This window comes from Ceratotherium simum, chromosome 3 (genome assembly GCF_057802395.1).
Source record: "Ceratotherium simum simum isolate JZ-2026a chromosome 3, ASM5780239v1, whole genome shotgun sequence".
Classification (NCBI taxonomy): domain Eukaryota; kingdom Metazoa; phylum Chordata; class Mammalia; order Perissodactyla; family Rhinocerotidae; genus Ceratotherium; species Ceratotherium simum.
The window spans coordinates 56,276,047-56,294,928 of NC_141902.1; the positions used below are offsets into that span (position 1 = coordinate 56,276,047).

At 43.4% G+C, this 18,882-nt stretch overlaps 2 protein-coding genes and 1 long non-coding RNA gene across 3 annotated transcripts in view; 2 read left to right on the plus strand and 1 right to left on the minus strand.

Moving 5' to 3' along the window:
- Positions 1–6,983, minus strand: part of VPS13C (vacuolar protein sorting 13 homolog C) — a 176,509-nt gene extending 169,526 nt beyond the window's left edge. Inside the window, exon 1 of the mRNA XM_014780787.2 lies at positions 6,836–6,983. Coding sequence (XP_014636273.2) covers positions 6,836–6,935 — 100 coding nt within the window. The 5' untranslated portion in view covers positions 6,936–6,983. The remainder of the gene's footprint in view (positions 1–6,835) is intronic.
- On the plus strand, positions 6,263–12,861 carry LOC147917574 (uncharacterized). Its single transcript, XR_015550991.1, has 3 exons — positions 6,263–6,516; positions 11,020–11,174; positions 12,712–12,861. It is a non-coding gene; the product is annotated as an uncharacterized LOC147917574 (long non-coding RNA).
- Positions 12,862–15,227: 2,366 nt separating this feature from the next.
- On the plus strand, positions 15,228–18,628 carry LOC106800523 (C2 calcium-dependent domain-containing protein 4A-like). Its single transcript, XM_087428064.1, has 2 exons — positions 15,228–15,368; positions 15,503–18,628. Exon 2 carries the CDS (start codon positions 15,922–15,924, stop codon positions 17,020–17,022), a length of 1,101 nt encoding a protein of 366 aa, XP_087284190.1. The 5' UTR covers positions 15,228–15,368; positions 15,503–15,921; the 3' UTR covers positions 17,023–18,628.
- The last annotated feature ends 254 nt before the right edge of the window (positions 18,629–18,882 follow it).

Here is an 18,882-nt window from a genome sequence, read left to right on the forward strand (position 1 = left end):
TTTAAGAAATTCGTTTGGAAAATAAGAAATGTTTACATATGTGGTGTTAGCTCTACAAAAAATTATCACGCTAGAGAATATGAAAACCCTAACGTCTGAAGTTAAGAAAAAACATACTATCATCCTCAATGGTGAAAAACTGAAAGCTATCCCTCTAAGAACAGGAACTAGACAAGGATGCCCACTGTCACCACTCCTATTTAACATAGTACTGGAAGTCCTAGCCAGAGCAATCAGGCAAGAGAAAGAAATAAAAGGGATCCAAATTGGAAAGGAAGAAGTGAAACTGTCACTATTTGCAGATGACATGATTTTATATATAGAAAACCCTAAAGAATCCACCAGAAAACTTTTAGAAGTAATAAACAAATATGGTAAAGTTGCAGGATACAAAATCAACATACAAAAATCAGTTGCATTTCTGTACACTAACAACGAAGTAGCAGAAAGAGAAATTAAGAATACAATCCCATTTACAATTGCAACAAAAAGAATAAAATACCTAGGAATAAACTTAACCAAAGAGGTGAAAGATCTGTACACCCAAAACTATAAAAGATTTTTGAAAGAAATTGAAGAAGACACAAAGAAATGGAAAGATATTCCATGCTCTTGGACTGGAAGAATTAACCTAGTTAAGATGTCCATACTTCCTAAAGCCATCTATAGATTCAATGCAATCCCTGTCAAAGTTCCAACAACATTTTTCACAGAAATAGAACAAAGAATCCTAAAATTTATATGGAACAACAAAAGACCCCGAATAGCTAAAGGAATCCTGAGAAAAAAGAACAAAGCTGGAGGTATCACACTCCCTGATTTCAAAATATACTACAAAGCTATAGTAACCAAAACAGCGTGGTACTGGCACAAAACGACACACAGATCAATGGAATAGAATCGAGAGCCCAGAAATAAACCCACACATCTATGGACAGCTAATCTTTGACAAAGGAGCCAAGAACATACAATGGGTAAAAGAAAGTCTCTTCAACAAATGGTGTTGGGAAAACTGGATAGCCACATGCAAAAAAATGAAAGTAGACCCTTAGCTTAGACCATACACAAAAATTAACTCCAAATGGATTAAAGACTTGAATGTAAGACCTGAAACTATGAAACTTCTAGAAGAAAACATAGGCAGTACGCTCTTCGACATCGGTCTTAGCAACATATTTTCAAGCACCATGTCTGACCAGGCAAGAGAAACAATAGAAAAAATAAACAAATGGGACTACATCAAACTGAAAAGCTTCTGTACAGCAAAGGAAACCATCAACAAAATGAAAAGACAACCTAACAATTGGGAGAAGATATTTGCAAACCATACATCTGATAAGGGCTTAATCTCCAAAATATATAAAGAACTCATGCATCTCAACAACAAAAAAACTACCAACCCAATTAAAAAATGGGCAAAAGACCTGAACAGACATTTCTCCAAAGAAGATATACAGATGGCCAACAGACACATGAAAAGATGTTCAAAATCACTATCAGGGAAATGCAAATCAAAACTACAATGAGATATCACCTCATGCCCGTCAGAATGGCTATAATTAACAAGACAGGAAACAACATGTGTTGGAGAGGATGTGGAGAGAAGGGAACTCTCATACACTGCTGGTGGGAGTGCAAACTGGTGTAGCCACTATGGAAAACAGTGTGGAGATTCCTCAAAAAATCAAGGATAGAACTACCATATGATCCAGCTATTCCACTGATGGGTATTTATCCGAAGAACTTGAAAACACCAATTTGTAAAGGTACATGCACCCCTGTGTTCATTGCAGCGTTATTTACAATAGCCAAGACTTGGAAGCAACCTAAGTGCCCATCAAGGGATGAATGGATAAAGAAGATGTGGTATATATACACAATGGAATACTACTCAGCCATAAGAAACGATGAAATCCAGCCATTTGTGACAACATGGATGGACACTGAGGGTATGATGCAAAGTGAAATAAGTCAGAGGGAGAAAGTCAAATACCGTACGATTTCCTTCATTAAGTAGTAGATAATAACAACAATAAACAAACACATAGAGACAGAGATTGGATTGGCGGTTACCAGAGGGGAAGGGGGGAGGCAGGAGGGTGAAAGGGATAATTCGGTACATGTGTGTGGTGATGGGTTGTAATTAGTATTTTGGTGGTGAACATGATGTAATCTATGCAGAAATAGAAGTATAATGATGTACACCTGAAATTTTTACAATGTTATAAACCAATGTTACTGCAATAAACAAAAAGTAAAAAAAAAAAAAAAACATGCTTATGAAAACAAAATAAAACAAAGCAGGCTGTTTTCCATCACTCAGCTAGGCCTGTTTATCATCACTATTACTGTCAGTATTAACAATTTAACAATTATAACTACAACGGATTTTCAGAAAATTGTTCTCACAAACACACAATGTTATTTCCCCATTTTACAGATAAGGAAACTGAGGCTTAAATAATTAAAATGTTTTGCCCATGGGTCCCACAGCTAGTAAATAATCAGGGCCTCATTTTTCTACAACAGGAAGAATTTTTAAAAGATCACCCTGCTTAAATCACTTTTAAAAATACACAGGAATTGCTTGGCATGAAAAAAATCTTTAAAAGAATAAAAACAGGAAGAAAATGACAGGTGGTTTTTGTTTTTTTGCTTCTCCAATTTAAAGGTAATATACACAGTACAATTCCTGATTCTAGACATTCAAATAATTTTCCCCATCCTTCTCACTCTACAACTTTTTGTTTATTGTGGATTTCACTGTGAATGCCTATATAAGTACAAATGTATGCACAGCATAATCTTTTTCAAATTATGTTAACAAAACATTTTGATTCTTAAAACTTCTTCCTGATATCATCCAAACAAAGATTATGCATTTTTACTGACATAATACCTTTCGGTCACTTCATAAGACATCTGTTTCTCTCAAGTTATAAATTTCATGAGGCATATACTTCCTCTAAGTCCTTTTTTACTTCTTACTACGACTTGTTCAGCACCCAGAGGATCTCCTATAAATGAAGACGACAATCTCAATATTCTCCTTAGACTAGGGTTTCCCAACAAACATTTTGGGGTAGATAATTCTTTGTTGTGGGGAGCCATCCTGTGCATTGCAGGATGTAGCAGTATTCCTGGAGTCTATGCACTGGATCCCAGTAGCACACCTCTGTCCCTCAGTGTGAAACCAAAAATGTCTCATTGCCAAATATCCTCTTGATGGCAAAGTCATCCCCGGTTGAAAATCACTGCCTTCGCCTACTCAAATACTCCAGTTAAGAAAAATCACCTTAGGGCCGGCCCCGTGGCTTAGTGGTTAAGCGCGAGCGAGCGCTCCGCTACTGGCGGCCCAGGTTCGGATCCCGGGCGCGCACCAACGCACCGCTTCTCCAGCCATGCTGAGGCCGCGTGCCACATACAGCAACTAGAAGGATGTGCAACTATGACAGACAACTATCTACTGGGGCTTTGGGAAAAAAAAAAAAAAAGGAGGAGGATTGGCAATAGATGTTAGCTCAGAGCTGGTCTTCCTCAGCAAAAAGAGGAAGATTAGCGTGGATGTTAGCTCAGGGCTGATCTTCCTCACAAAAAAAAAAAAAATCACCTTAGTTTATAGTAAGATCAGCTGTGTGAAATTTTTACAGGTTAAACCCTTCCCTTTCTCAAGATGTGAAAATTTAACAAGGAAAACACTGGAAAAGTCAAACTCTATGACACATAAACCTTATTTGCTAAAGCAAATAGTTTCCAAATAAGATTACATAAAATTTTCAGTTCTTTATAAAATTTGTCAACATCATGGATGTCATAAATATCAGCTATTTCATTAAATTAATATTCCCACTTGTTTACCATAAAAAGTTTAAGATAAATTTCTTCAGCATATTTTCAAAGAACAGAAATAGTCAACTCACATATTTTGCCTTTCTATTTTAATGGGGAATTAGTGTTTTAAAGAAAATATATTGAGCAATAACAGCAAAGCTCATGACTTCTAGCTTCCTTTATAACAACCATAAAAATAAAAGACAGCAAAACTTTACAGAAGCAGAACTATGGGCTGATAAAGCTGTGCAAATCCCTGATCGGACTTCCACTGGATACAACTGCTGAAAGAAATGAGTTCATTTGCTCAGAGCTATTATCAAGTTGATTTTGCCCACTTGCAGAATGCTTTTTCTAAAAGAAAAAAAAAATGAGATGAAAGAAAAGAAAGTCTCTTTTCCTACATTTCACCAAAAAAGAGGAGGAGTAAATGACATAAAATTATGGTATTTTAATTTCAGTTGTGAAAAAGTTCAAATTCCTCAGGCAGTATACTTCACAATTTCATAGTAAAAACATTTACAATTAGAACCACAGAGTACTGGCACTGAAGGTCCCAAAGATGCTACCTACTCCAACCCCTAATTTTAAAGAAAAAGGAAAATTTGGTAGGGAAGGAATCTTTGAATCTATCCATAAACTTTATTTCTTTAAAAAAAAAAAAAGTCTGAGGTAAATAGGGCACAATGTTATAACCCGGGTAAGTCATTGTGAGTAGTGATTACATAGGAATATTATATTATTTGGTATGATTTTTTTTAAAGTTTAAATTAAGATGAAGAAACTAAGGCCCCGTAAGATAAATGCTTGTCTATCACAACAACCTAGAACAGCAGGTTTCCTAAATGCTAGCCCCAGACCTTTTCAGATTTCAAATAATGTTTACAAACTAGAAGCAATAATTTGTAGTATTAGACAGTATTCTGAAGAAACACTCGATCACTGCAGGAGGCAGTGGACATTTAATTCCTTACATGTCCCCTTCTTTACTCCTCTTTCACATTTACTTAGTTTGGGAGGAGGACATGTAGACAAAGTATGTATTGTTGGGCAAAGGACACTGAACCAACTGAATGATTTAATAGTAACCTATTCAAAGCAGGCTCCTCCACAATTTAGGGCAGCACTCATGGTTCTATAACAACATTGCCCAATATAAAAATATGGTTCACATAAGTAACTATAAATTTTAGGAGCCAGGGTTTTTTTTTTGTTTTCTGGGTTTTTTTTGCTGAGGAAGATTTGCCCTGAGCTAACACCTGTTGCCAATCTTCCTCTTTTTTTGCTTGAGGAAGATTAGCCCTGAGCTAACACCTGTGCCAATCTTCCTCTACTTCGTATGTGGGTCGCTGCCCCAGTATGGCTGAGGAGTGGCGTAGGTCCCCGCCTGGGATCTGAACCCACAAACCAGTGCCACTTACACCACGGGGCTGGTCCCAGGAGCCAGGTTTTTAAGAAAAAAAAGAAAAAAGTAAAAAGGGGGAATGAATTTTAATAATACACTGTATATATTTAATATACTTATGTATTTATATAATATACATTTAATAATATATTACATATTACATGTTTTATATATAATATATATTTAATAATATATTGTGTTTAACCCAATATAATCGAATATTATTTCAACATGTAACCAACATTAAAAAATTTAGATATTACATACTTTCTGCTATTGAGCATTTTCGAAACTTAATATTTTATACTTATAGCACATCTCAATTCGCACTAACCGCAATTCAAGTGCTCAACAGCCACAGTGGTGAGTGTCAACGCTATGGGACAGCACAGATCTATAACTATTTGTTGACGGAATTAAACGCAGTTCCACCCATAGGGCCAGCTAGGTGGTGTAGCTGTTAAGTTCCCGCCCTCCACTTGGGCTGCCGGTTCCTCGCCAGGATCCAGGGCTGGGACCTACGCCCACTGCTCATCAAACCATGCTGGGGCGGTGTCCCACATACAAAACAGAGGAGCATGGGCACGGATGTTAGCTCACGGGCCAATCCTCCTCAACAAGAGGAAGATGCAATAGATGTTAGCTCAGGGTTAATTCTCTCTCTCTCTCCCTCCCTCCCTCTCTCTCTCTCTCTCTCTTTCCAAAGGTCATTTGTAGAGTGAGAAAGTATCCCCAAAGTTTAATATGTAATTAGTGCAAATAATTTAGCTTTTTGAAGAGTGTGCAAGCATACTACTGTCTACTTCTACACACTTAACCTCTAGGATAGAAACGTTGGCGTAAATTCGTGGCTTGCACCTAATTAATGATGATGCTGGTCGTGGCCTGAATTTCTTTCTATCCCTCCAACAAAAAACTGCAAGCCCTCTTCTCGTTGAAGGAGAAGTAAATACTAGGGGAAGAAATCACTTTCTCAGAAGCTGAAACTACTAACAAGAAGACGCCCTACTGACACGCCTTTCGTAATGATCTGCTGCTGCTGATCCCTTCCCAAACCCTGCAATCCCAACCAGAAGGAAGCCGGTTCCTGCAGGCTATAGAATGCCAGAAAAGATAACTGCGAGACGCAATCTCCTTTTTCTTTTTCCTCGGTGCCACTTTATCTGGGCGTTTGTGACTACGCAGCCATCCTCACTGCACGCGGTGCCACAGCAGAAAGGGCTTTTTTATGCTGTGGAGCCAAAGGGGTCACGCTGCCGGCAGCTAGCGGACCCCCCAAGGTGGGCAAGGCGGGTCAGGGCAGGGGCTTCGGCCTCAGAGACAGGAAAAGCAGGCACTGGCGCAGCGCGAGCGCTATCCTGCCGCGTCTCCCCACCCGGGGCGGGGCCCCGGGACCCTGTGGCAGCGGAGGCGGGCACAGGCCTCGCGGCGCCCCGCACCTGCCGCCTGTGGAGGGGGCTCCCCCCGAGCGCCCTCCGCGGAGGCGGACTCTCAGGCGGCGAAGGGAGCAGGGCCCGGGCTGGAACCGGGACAGACGAGCACGCGGCGTGGGCCCCTGAGCCGGCGGCCGCAGCCCCCCGGCCGCGCCCCCTCGCTTACCGCCCCAGATCCCCAGCTTCAGCTGCGATTTGTTCAGGTTCTCCACATAGTCCCCCAGGAAGCGGTTCAGGAGGTCTGCGACCACCGACTCCAGCACCATGGTGGGGCTCAGGCGGCAGAGGGAGGAGCCGGAACCACCCGGCGCACTGAGGGCGGAGACCTGCGCCCCGCATGACAGCCCCTAGGGCGCCGGCCCGCCCCCGCGCCGCGCGTGACCTGGCCGTGCGCAGGCGCGCCGCCGCCGCGAGGGACCGCGGGGGACGGGACCGGGTGGTATGCGCCGCTGCAGCTGCCGCCGCCTGAGGGCGGGCGGGGGAGCGGCGGGGAGGTCGGCTTTGGGCGTGCCTCGGCAGTCGTGTCCAGTCGTGTCCGAGGGCCTGCATGAGAGGAAAAGGATGTTAGGGAAGAAAAGGAGAGAGCACAGAGACATATGCGTGGCCGCTCGGCCTCCCGGCCCCTGTTGACCTCGGGGCTGCCGAGCCCAACGGTCCTGGGCGAAAGCAGCTCCCGGGCCTCGCCCCAAGCGACCCGACGGGAGCCTGGCGCCGCCCAGGCCTCGAGCCCACCCCGCGCGCCTCCTAAGCAGCCACCCCTTCACCTGTGGGTTAGGCGGGGAAAAGGAGACGCTGCACCCTTGTCCTGCTACATATCCACTCCGCCTGGGGCAAGGTCTCCGCTTTTTGCTTCATGAAAACACGCTTTAATGATGTAAAAGTGGGATGAGGGGGAACAGAACTGCAGCGTTAAGATGGCAGAGTGGGAACTGAATGTGCGTTTTGCCATTCTCTTGCTCCCTTTTGCGCCTGATTCGTTCTTAATTCCGGAGCCACTTCTTAGTTATCTATCCCATTAGGGAAATAAATAAATGTAGTACTTTTCTTCCTTTAAGTATGGGTTAGCTGTTATTTTTACATCACTTTCTTCCATGCCATCGTTGAATTGTCCCTGGTGTGGGAAGACTTTGAAAACAGGACTTTTATAATGCAAGGACTTTCTACGTTAGTGAAATTTAACCACCCGTTGCCAAACCAATTTTCGTGAGAGAACTGGACTTTTTTCCTAAAATATATTTGAAGAAGCTATTGAGATGCAGTAAACAGAAATAAACCTGAGAAATGCTAAGGTTATTTGTAGTCACAAGCATTTATTAAATTCTTTGTTACAGGAAATGTCTTATCAACTATGTGTAAGTTGCTCTTAAACAACTGCTATGGACTGAATGTGCTCCCTCCCCCGCCCCAAATTCATATGTTGAAATCCTTAAACACCAATGTGATGGTATTAGGAGGTGGGGCCTTTGGGAGGTAAGTAGGTCTTGAGGACAGAGCCTTCATGAATGGGGATTAATGTTCTTAATATAAAAGAGATGCCAGATAGCGCCCTTGCCCCTTCTGCCATGTGAGGACATAGCAAAGACAAGGGCCATCTTTGAACCAGGAATTGGGCTCTCACCAGACACTGAATCGGCTGGATCTAGGATTTCCCAGCCTTCAGAACTATGAGAAATAAATTTGTGTTGTTTTTAAACCACCCAGTCTATGGTTATTTTGTTATAGCAGCTTGAACGGACTAAGACAACGACTTAGGCTTGTATAGGATCAAAAACAAAAATCATTTCTTAAATTCAAAGTCCATTGGAGAAGGGAAAAAAAGTCAAAACATCTTCAATTGGTGTTATGTAAAATGGATGTAAAAGACAAAACCAATACTAACAAGTACTATCCATACCCACCTCCATCCTCCACTCCTGCATACAGAAAATAAATCCTTGATTTGTTTTTCCTCACTCAGTCACCCTGACAAAATACCTACAAGGCATTTAGACTTCTTTCCTTCACCATCCACAACCAATTAACAGCCAAACCTGTCTATTTTACTTTTGTCTGTTTTACTTTTCCTAAATTCTTATATCTCACCTGGACCATGCAGTTCTCACTGGCCTCCTGGCCTCTAGTTTTTCCCTTCTCCATACACCTGCACACTGCCACCAGAGCTAATTTTCCAAAGCACAGGTGAGTTCAGGTTAGTGTTAAACAACAAAAATTCAACTGGTTAAATTTAAAGATCAAACTGGCTTTATTAAATGATTCATGATTTGGGCAGCATCCCATCTAGCAAATAGAAAGGAGCTCCATCAAGCTGCAGAAGAGGAAAGTTTTTTTAAGCCAGAGAGGAAGTGGTAAAAAAAAAGCAAATTATTAACCAAGAATGTATTGTTTCAGGCAAGGTCACCCTCCTAAGAAAAATGGAAGGGGTCTATCAGTGGATTACCTCCTTGTGCCGACCAGGAAATTCCAGATTGACTGGTTAAAGGTCACATTCCTGGGAAGGTTGAAATTGCAGTTAGGTTAGGTATTAAGTTTTGGTGCAGCTTAGCACAAGTGACTCCATTTTGGGCCTCTTGTCTCCTCTTAAACATTACTTACCAGCTCAGAAACACCCAATAACTTTCCAGTGTTCACAAAGCCCTCCTCAGTCTGTCCCCAAGTTTTTTCTAATCCACCCCCTGCTTCTCCAACAATCCCTCTCTCCTTGTGCATTCATACCAACTATGCACAGACGGGGATGCCAAAAACAGTATTATGTTATGGCATGCACCATAAAAAGTTAAGAAACAGTGCAAGACTGTAGGCATAACAGTGCAAGACGATACAAAAGATGCCATAGGCAAAAAGTCGTGTTAAAACAAATAGAATGGAAAGTGTAATCTAGTGGAAGAAGTGGGCGATACTAATCCTCATGTAATAATAATTTCTTGCACTTCTATGGTACTTTACACTTTTGAAAGAATAATGCACATGCATGCTTTTACACGCATTATTCCATTTTATTAATAGTTCTTCGGCTATACCTCGTGAGCTATCATGCCGTTATTATGCCAAGATATACATTTTCACGTAATCCTCACAAAAGATCTGTGAGATAAATAATGCAGGTAGTAGTAGTTCCATTTTAAAGGAAAATTAAGGTCAGGAATATTAAGTGATTTCCCCAAAATTACACAGCAGGTATTAATTTCCTTCAGCTCCCTGAGCACTGCCACCCTTTTCTCTTTCAATAATTACAGTTAAATTACCACTAGGCTAGTCATAATTCTCTGAGATCTTACTTTGAAAGGTAAATGGCAGAATAGAAAAATCTCTGGGTGGAAAATTCAGCTCAAAACTGTCAGGACAAATAATGCTATTACCATATAGTATTAAAAGCTTTTAATTTTTAATATTTTCCTTTTTCAGTATGTGTTGAGGGATTGATTATTATGTGTACACCGTAATGCCCCAAATCTTCCATACTTCTTGAAGTCAGAAATTTACAGTCCCAAGTCAGAACAAACTATAACTAATGTTATAGTTTGGAAACACCATTAGTACTCTAATGTATAGTTCTATACCAAAAGGAATTGGGAGACAGAGGTTAACCAAAGAAAATGACATTCTAGTAATTATAGTTCTTACATTCATTCTGGCTTAAGAACAATGAGAAGGACAACAAAGGCAATTGCAATGAGGGAATGAGTAGTAAAAAGGTTAGCAAAATATTATTTCTGTTAAAAACAAAAGTCAAAATTAGGGACACTTTTTAAATATTAAAAACTCTTGCTTAAAAATGGAAAAATAAGAAATTCTAACTTGACACTACCCCATACCCACACCCGATTCCGCAATTCTGGGATTTGTTGAGAAAAGCAAAAGGGAATTGCGGGGAAAAGGGAAATGAAAGAGAAAGATAGAGAATAAGCATGACACCATGGACTGTCAGAAAAGTTAGGAAGGTTAACTGGGAGAAAGCTCTAGAGGGGATCGCAGAATGCTAGAGCCAGAGGAAAATAAATATTACCTGGTTAATCCAATCCTCTCATTTGACAGATGGAGATACTGAGTATGAGAGAGAATTAAGGGACTTGCCAAAGTCTCGCAATGAGTTAGTGACTGTCAGAGTTAAAACCCAAGTGTCCTGATTTCCTGGTCTGTGTTCTTTCCATTACTCCTTACTCCAGTTGTGTTGAATGAGATGGATAAGTCACAACACCAGTATTTTATTTGGTTGTAAACCTTCTTCTTGCTTTCCTCAACACTCAACCTCCTATATATTATTTAAGTCTGCTTTAAATTGCTCAGTTTCCTTCTACTCCAAGAGCATCTCTGGCCTCAATGGTGTGTGATCTATTTATGCTTACTTCGCAGAATTGTTTTCCAGCTCCATTACTGGATGTTCCCGTGACTATAGCTGTGAGCTCAGAACGGCCGCGACTTCCTCTGAATAGATTTGTGTGTTCCAAGGACAGGGCCTCATCCTGTTACACCATCCTCACAAGGACTGCATGGCTCACGCTCCCGAGGTAAGTACTTAAACATAAGGCTTAATGTGGTCACAGGGGACCAGCCATGCGAGGGCAAGTCTCTGCTGTTTTCAAGAAATCTTATACAGGATATGTCTAATCTCTGCTTCTAAAGTGTTATTGAAGAAGGTGAATTGTTAATAAAAACAAAGCATATCTGCTTTGCTTTGCCAAGAAGAAAATGTTTTTAAAGGAGTCCATGTGTGAATCAGTTAATCCCTAGCTAAGCAAACCTGTATAGTAATAATAACAGCTACCTGTTAGCCAGCACTTACTATGTGCCAGGCATTTCATGCATTTTTAACCCTCACACAATCTTGTGTAATAGGTATTATTACTCCCATTTTACAGCTTGGCTCAAAGAGGTTAACTAACTTGCCCACAGTCCCATAGCTAAAAACTTGCACAACAGATTTGAACCTAGGATAGATTCACTCCAGAGTCTATATTTCTTCACTCCTAAATTTCTCATGCCCTGGTGCTTTTTCCCTTTCTCCCACCACAACATAGCTTTGCCTAACAACTCTTCGCAGATTGTGAGCCTCACCATTTTAACTAAGGGCTCTCTGGGCTCTCACTTGCAGAGCCAACATCATCTTTTCTCCCAAGAAAAGTTGAGTCAAAACACATGCATGTGACCCTTGAGTATATAATTTGGTAATCATTCTCCCATAGATTTAGCACTGGCCCAAGAATTTTGGCCAGGAGTGGAGATGATATAAAAAGACAAAGAAGTAGCTAGTCAAAAGCATGGTAAACCCAGGGACCCACCAACCCTGCCCCCCAGACTAAATATATAAATCGTGGTCAATAGTCTCTTCTCCCTCCTGTTACCAAACTAGGCTCATTTTGCCCACCACATGATAAGCATGACACCATGGACTGTCAGAAAAGTTAGGAGGGTTAACTGGGAGAAAGCTCTGGAGTGGATTGCAGAATGCCAATCACCAAATGACAGGTTTGCAGCAGAGAGAGTGTTTAGTTCACAAGGCAGCCAAGCAAGGAGATGGGAGAACAAATCTTAAATCTACCTCTCTGAAAGATGGGGATTAGGTATATTTATGGGATAGAGGGATGGGGTGGTCTGAAGTGTGGGGATAGATGATTGGAGGTAAGGAGAAGTGAGGTAATTGATGATCTGCACAAAGGTAGTCAAGCTTAATGGCTATTCATAGGACGCATGTTCAAAAATGTTGGCGTTACCATGATCTGAGGGTGGAGTTTTCAGCTCCTTGAAGTCAAAGGGTCACCTATCGGTCATCCAAGAAGGCCCAGTTGATGAGTTGGTGGTCTTAACCAGCCTGAACTGGACAAGGATTCGACTCTCAGTTCCTGAAAAATTCAAGCACCCATTACCATGATGACCTAAGCGTCAGAGATGTTGTCTGTAGGTGGGTTTTAGTAATGCATTATCTAACTGCTTTTGCAAACAGACAACTGAGTATAGTTAAAGCAGGTTAGCCCCCAGTTTCACTCCTGCCTCAGCCAGATGGAATTCAAATATTTCATCCTCATCATTTCATTCCTCTTCTCACAGATGTACATACCTGATATGATCTTGTACAGCCCGGAACCACCTGACTAGCATGTGGAACCCAAGAAGCATTCTGCAAATATTGTTTTCAATGAATAAATGAACTAATGAACTTTTGCTCTCTTCTGTAATAACAATAAATATAATATCTGACATTGTGTGTGTCAGGCTCTATGCTAAACTCTTTATATGCATATCTTATTATATGCTACCCTGTAGGTAGATACTCTTACTATCAGAAGGAGTGAGGGAGCTCTCCTCGGTCTCTTTTATAAGGTCACTAATCCCATTACCTCCCAAAGGCCCCACCTCCTAATTTTACATTTGATACTGTGGCTTAGAAAGGATAAGTGACTTCCTCGAGGTCACATAGTGGGTGGCCATTCTGGAATCAAAACTAGATCTGATTTCAGACCCAATTTTCTTAACCACTACACTCTACAACTTCCCTTCTATTTTAATTATTATTAATAATAATCACTGCTTCAGTGTATTTAGCACTTATCATGATCCAGGCACCGTGCTAAGTATTTTACATTATTAGAGTCATTTAATCCCAAAAAAACTCATTTATGCCTGTTAGTATGTATTATTTCCTCCATTTCCCTATGTGAACTTGGTAAATTACTAGGAACAATCATAATTTGCAAGGTTTATGTGATAATTCTAGAAACTATATGTAAATCAAGCACAGTGCCTGTGTATGTATATCCTGGAAACAAAATGCACGTGGCCCATCCTGAAATCACCTTTGCATGAATTCAGTTTAATTTATTGAACATTATTAGGAGAAGCAATTAATTTACAAGGCAGTATCTTAGGCAGAAACAGCATACACCCAAATGCTGATCAAAATGACTGTTTTGTTTCGGGGGCCAAAAAATGCTCAGAGACGGAGACTGTCTTTGCCAAGAGTTTATTTAACACAGGTTCACTGTGGCATTTATAATAGTTTCACAAGCCACTAGCATACAAGATAATGTCTTTTGATAAGCCAATAAAGAAAAAGCATAATATACTCCAAACCAATGATAGATTAATCACATTATTATTCCAGGCGAGGGATGATGAAAGGAATAAAGTCCAAATTTAGTTCAAGGTGTACCTTTGTACATGAGTAGGCACTCGGGAGAGGCGGCTAGGCCAACTGAGAGCTGACTTCCAGCTGCCAGGGCAAAAGTGACAAGTCCCCTGTTGCTAGAGCATGTTGCTAGGGAACAACAGCACTGGTGTTGACAGCAGGATAGGCTGCTCCTAAAGTTATCACTTCAAGGACTGTCAGGTGTCCCTTCTCTTCCTGAGACTGCTGCACCATTTAACACCACTGCTGACCAAAGAGTTGCCTTGGCCAAAGCCAGAGCAAGTGTCTCAAGATCTTCCGAGAGCTATTTAGATCAGCAAAGAGTCACCTTGCCCAGACAGAACACTCTCGAATAATTCTCACAAACTCTCAGTATTTATACTGAGTCTCTCTGAATGTCCCCTTGTCATAGTTGCTTCTCCAGTTGTTCTTACTGATAAGCCCCTAGCAGGGCCCCTCAGCAGCTGGGCTACTGACTTCTTTATTGACGACAACAGATGAGATGACATCCTGACACAATTTACTTCATTCTTATATCAAAACAACAGCTTTTTTTGTCTTTGTCGTAAACAAGTGAATTAAAACAACTTAAGTCATAAGCAAGTGTATTTGAAAATATATTAAACCAATACACAACAATGCCTCAGATCCCTTTCAACCTGAGCTAGCTGGAAGCAGCTCTTTTACAGTGAACACTGGTCAGTTTTCAAAAGGAAGGAACAGGGTCTCTCCGGAGCACAGCCTAGGAAGGTGGATGTGGTCAGGGTGCCTCCAAGGAATGGTTCCAACAGCCCAATTATAAGCAGGAGTGTATTTTCCCAATCAAAAATCAGCACACGTGGCTTAAGAAGGGGGTTGACTTTTTAAACTGAGGTATGAGATAAATACAACCTTATATGTAATCTTAAGTGTATGCTAAGTGATTTCTTAACATATGGATACACCCCTGTAACTCCACCCAGATTAAGATGTGGAATATTTCCAGCACCCCATAAGGTTCCCTATACCCAGAGTGGTTTATAATCAACAAAGAAAAAACATTTAAAATCAGAACTGAAAACCAGAAAGCAGGTAAGGAACTTCGAAAGCTGAGCAACTGAAAGGCTGGATTTGGGGGAGACTATAGGTAAGAATAAGACAAACCTGACTTTTATCTTCTTTTAATAATGGGTGTAGAGTGCTTCTGTGCATTCACATTCAGTATGTCCGTCGATCCTCGCAAAGACTCTATGATATAGTAAACACAACCCTCTTTTACACCGTGAGGAAATGGAAACTTGTTCAGGATAACATCCCCACTCAAAGCAGGAAAGAGAGAGAATTGGATCTCTTGAATGTGTGCAGCAGATCCAGCCACGTGGCAGAAGGGAAGGCCTGGCGTCAGGTTACCAAGCAGCGCCGCTCCCGCCCGCCCACTGGCCGGCGTCCCAGGCCCCAGGTATAAAGGTTCCGGCCAGTTGTCTGTGAACAGTGCTACTGAACCCCGCCGTGCGCGCTTTGAACGTCCCAGGGGCTGCGCGCCTCTCCAGGTCGATGCCCCAAGCTGAATGGTGCAGAGACCCATCTCACTGGACCCCAGGTACATTAGGAGGGACCCATAGCCTTGCTTAACTCCCCCTGGGGCTCTCTGAGGCTCTTTGCGCCTAAAAAGGGAGAGCAAGTTATTATTATTGTTATTATTTGAGGGGATAACAATTATTATTTTAATTCCAGCTGAGGACTAGAGTGCAAGAATCCAAGGATTTAGGAAACGATTGCCCAAGCAAAGCGCCTCGTGGCATGGAGGAAAGTGAGACGAAAGTTAGAGGCCAACCTTTTGAATCTCCGCCTTAGGCGAGCAAAGGCGGATCCAGATTAAAGCAACAAGCCCCGAAGTAGTCGTAACTACGGAATAGAGACAGGACAAGAGAAGAACGATTGTTTTTCAATCACTGAAACATAATTTGCAATAGCAGGTGAGGGGCAGTTTGCCTTGTCCCGGGGGAGGCAGGAGGAAGCACACCAAAAGTAGAAGAAAAGAGAGAGGAATTGCTGCGCCCTGCAGGGCTCGGTCTGACGATCAGTGTGCGCTTGGGCGTTGCAGGCTGACCAGCTCCAGCAGAGGCTGGCCCGGATCCGGCACTTGCCGCCTGATGTGGTGCCTCGAGCGGCTCTGCTGGGGTCCCGAGCGCCTCCTACGGGGCGGAAATGGGTTTCTCCAGGGTCGATCCCGCAGAGCCAGGACCGTAACGCCCGCCGCGTGCGCAAACGTGCTCACCCCGGACCGCATCCCCGAGTTCTGCATCCCCCCGCGACTCGCGCCCTGCCCGGCCCTGGCTGCACTCCGGGACTCCTGGGGCGAAGAAGCAGAGACAAACGAGGGCGCCGGGCGCACGGACTGGGACCCGCGCTCGCAGGCCGCGCTCTCGCTGCAGCACCTGCCCCGCGCGCGCACCGCCTACGGCTTCTGCGCGCTGCTCGAGAGCCCGCACACGCGCCGCAAGGAGTCGCTCTTCCTCGGAGGCCCTCGCGCCGCCGCGCCCCGACCCCGGGCCCACACCTTGGGAGGTGGCGGCGGAGACGCCCCACTCGTGGCCCGGGGCGGAGCCCCCGCCACCACCCCCGCGGCCCCCGGTGGTCCCCGCCCGCCCCGGGACGCGCTCGCCCCGAGGCCCCGCGGACGCCGCCTCCTGCGCGCCCCTGAAGGGCTGCTGAGACGCGCGCTGCCGGCCCGGAGTCGCAGCCTGGCGCGCGCCCGCGCCGTGTACAGCGGGGACGAAGACGAGGAGCGCGGCGCCGGCTCGAGGTACCCCGTCCGGGCCCCCTGCGCCTCTCCGCCGCCGCCCGCCTGCCCGCGGCCCGAGCGCCTGGAGGCGGAGGGCACCGTGGCTCTGGACCGCGTCGGCGGCGCCCTGCGCCTGGCCGCCCAGTACAGCCCGGCCAGCGGGCGCCTCCGCGTCCGGCTGCTCCGCGCCGAGGGCCTGGCCGGAGGAGCCGCCGAGCCCCGCGCCGTCGGCTGCCGCGTCAGCTTCGTCCTGCAGCCGCCGGGCAAGACGCGCCAGCAGCGCAGCGCCGTGGTCCGGCGGAGCCGCAAGGCCGCCTTCGACCAGGACTTCTGCCTCGACGGGCTCTCGGAGGACGAGCTGCGCCGCCTGGCCGTGCGCGTCAAGGCCGAGAACAAGGGCCACGGCCTGGAGCGGGGCCGCCTGCTGGGCCAGGGCGAGCTGCTGCTGGGCCCCCTGCTGCTGCTCTGAGGGCGCGCAGCCCCAGGCCCTCCCGTCGGGGCGCCTTCTGCCCGCTGGGGACTCTAGGACACGGACAGCCGCTTTGTAGAAAATAAAGGTGTATTTATTCTTTCAGGCCTTTCAGTCCAATATTGGCAGAGATGATACTGGATTAATTATCACAGCAAAAGATGTAATATTTTGTATAGATAACTTCAAAACTCTTTTCAGCAAATGGTACGGTGTTCTGCAGTAGTGTTTCCCAGTGTAGATAGCCAACTGCGTTTCATTTGTTCCCCACAGTCCTATTGGGAGATAATGAGTCACATGAAGTGTTAAAACTAGAGGGTCTGGGCGATCTAATTGCTCTAATTTCCTCATTATGAAGTTTGCTTATTCCACAACATTCATTAAGACCATCTTAGAATATTTATTACTTACGAAGGGTTGCTTAAGACCCTGGATAAGACAGTGAGGCCAAAGGAGGTGAAGTGACTTGTCCAAGGTCAACTGTGAATATTAGTAGGAATCCAGTCTGATACTCTTGGCTGCATTTTGCTGGAAAAGCATTGGAGAAATTGAAAACATTTTAATGTTCTAAGCTTAAATAATAATTATAATAGTTTCACAAGTATTAACTTGTGATTCTTAAAACCACCCTTAAAAATTTGGCACAGCGATCTCATTTTGCAGATGAGGATCTTGAGGCACAGAATGAAGAGCAGAGTCAGGATTTGCACCTAGGCAATCAGTATTTTACTTGTTACATAAGTTATACAGTGTCTGAAGGGCTCATCTCACTACTGTTGTGAAACGGCAACTTATGTTTGAAATTGTTGACTGAGGTTGGGGTCTCCTCACAGTCCTCACCCTCTAGTGGAAAAGCAAATTGGTTGAAAGGAGTAATTTATCTCTTGCTAATGACTTCAGGCACTGAGATGAGCTGAGTCTAAGGCTGAAGAGGAAGCTAACAAGCCTCAGAGTCGTAGAAAAAGGGGTGTCAGCCTTATTGGCAGCAGGTGAGCTAATGTGCCAGGGCAGGGAGTCAAGAGTCTACCTGTAACATTGTTCTACCTCTGGCTTCTGATAATAATAGGTTTACTATGTTTTAAAGGATGATTTTTCCTTCATCCCTCACATTCACTGCCAACCAGGCATATTTCTTCCTTTCTTATGCGTATAGGAGGAAAATGTGCCCTAAATGAGGGTTGAAAATATTTAAATATGTGGTGTGGTGTTAAATATGACCACATTATCAGTCTGGGTTCAGAAATGATTTCTGCTGTCACTAAACTGTTGACAGTTTTATCCATTGGTGCTCATGAAAAATGCTATTTAGAAAAGAGTTTCAGTTTTAGTGACAGCTCAGGCAAAAGCTGAAAATGGGTTATTGTATTTACAATGACAGTCATTGAACAAATGTGAATAATGAATGATATAAAATATAAATAAAAATCGGTTCAGATCTGTAACATGCTCTTCTATCTACTCTAAGTCACCGTTTCCTTGGTCTTTCGGCCAACAATTATTTTTTTAATGTATAACCTTAATGATTTTAGAATTTTGGTAATGTAACTAATACTGAGTTCACATATGTAGTACTTTAAAAGGAAAATAAATGGAGAGTGAAAACAACTTGCCTATATATAAGATCATTGTGGGGTTTTATTTTTCTGTTTTTTTTTTTTTTTAAATAAAAACAGATTGCATTGATGGTTTAAATAGTAAAACCTTATTCCAGAAAACATTGCAATCATTATTGTCACTAGATTATATACAAATAATAGTTTGGGGGCAGAATGATCATTTTATTTTATTATTTTTTTGTGTGTGTGAGGAAGATCAGCTCTGAGCTAACATCCATGCCAATCCTTCCTCTTTTTGCTGAGG

Excerpts from the sequence above, each read along its gene's own strand:
- LOC106800523 (XM_087428064.1), top strand. The coding sequence starts at position 15,922 with ATGTGGTGCCTCGAGCGGCTCTGCTGGGGTCCCGAGCGCCTCCTACGG.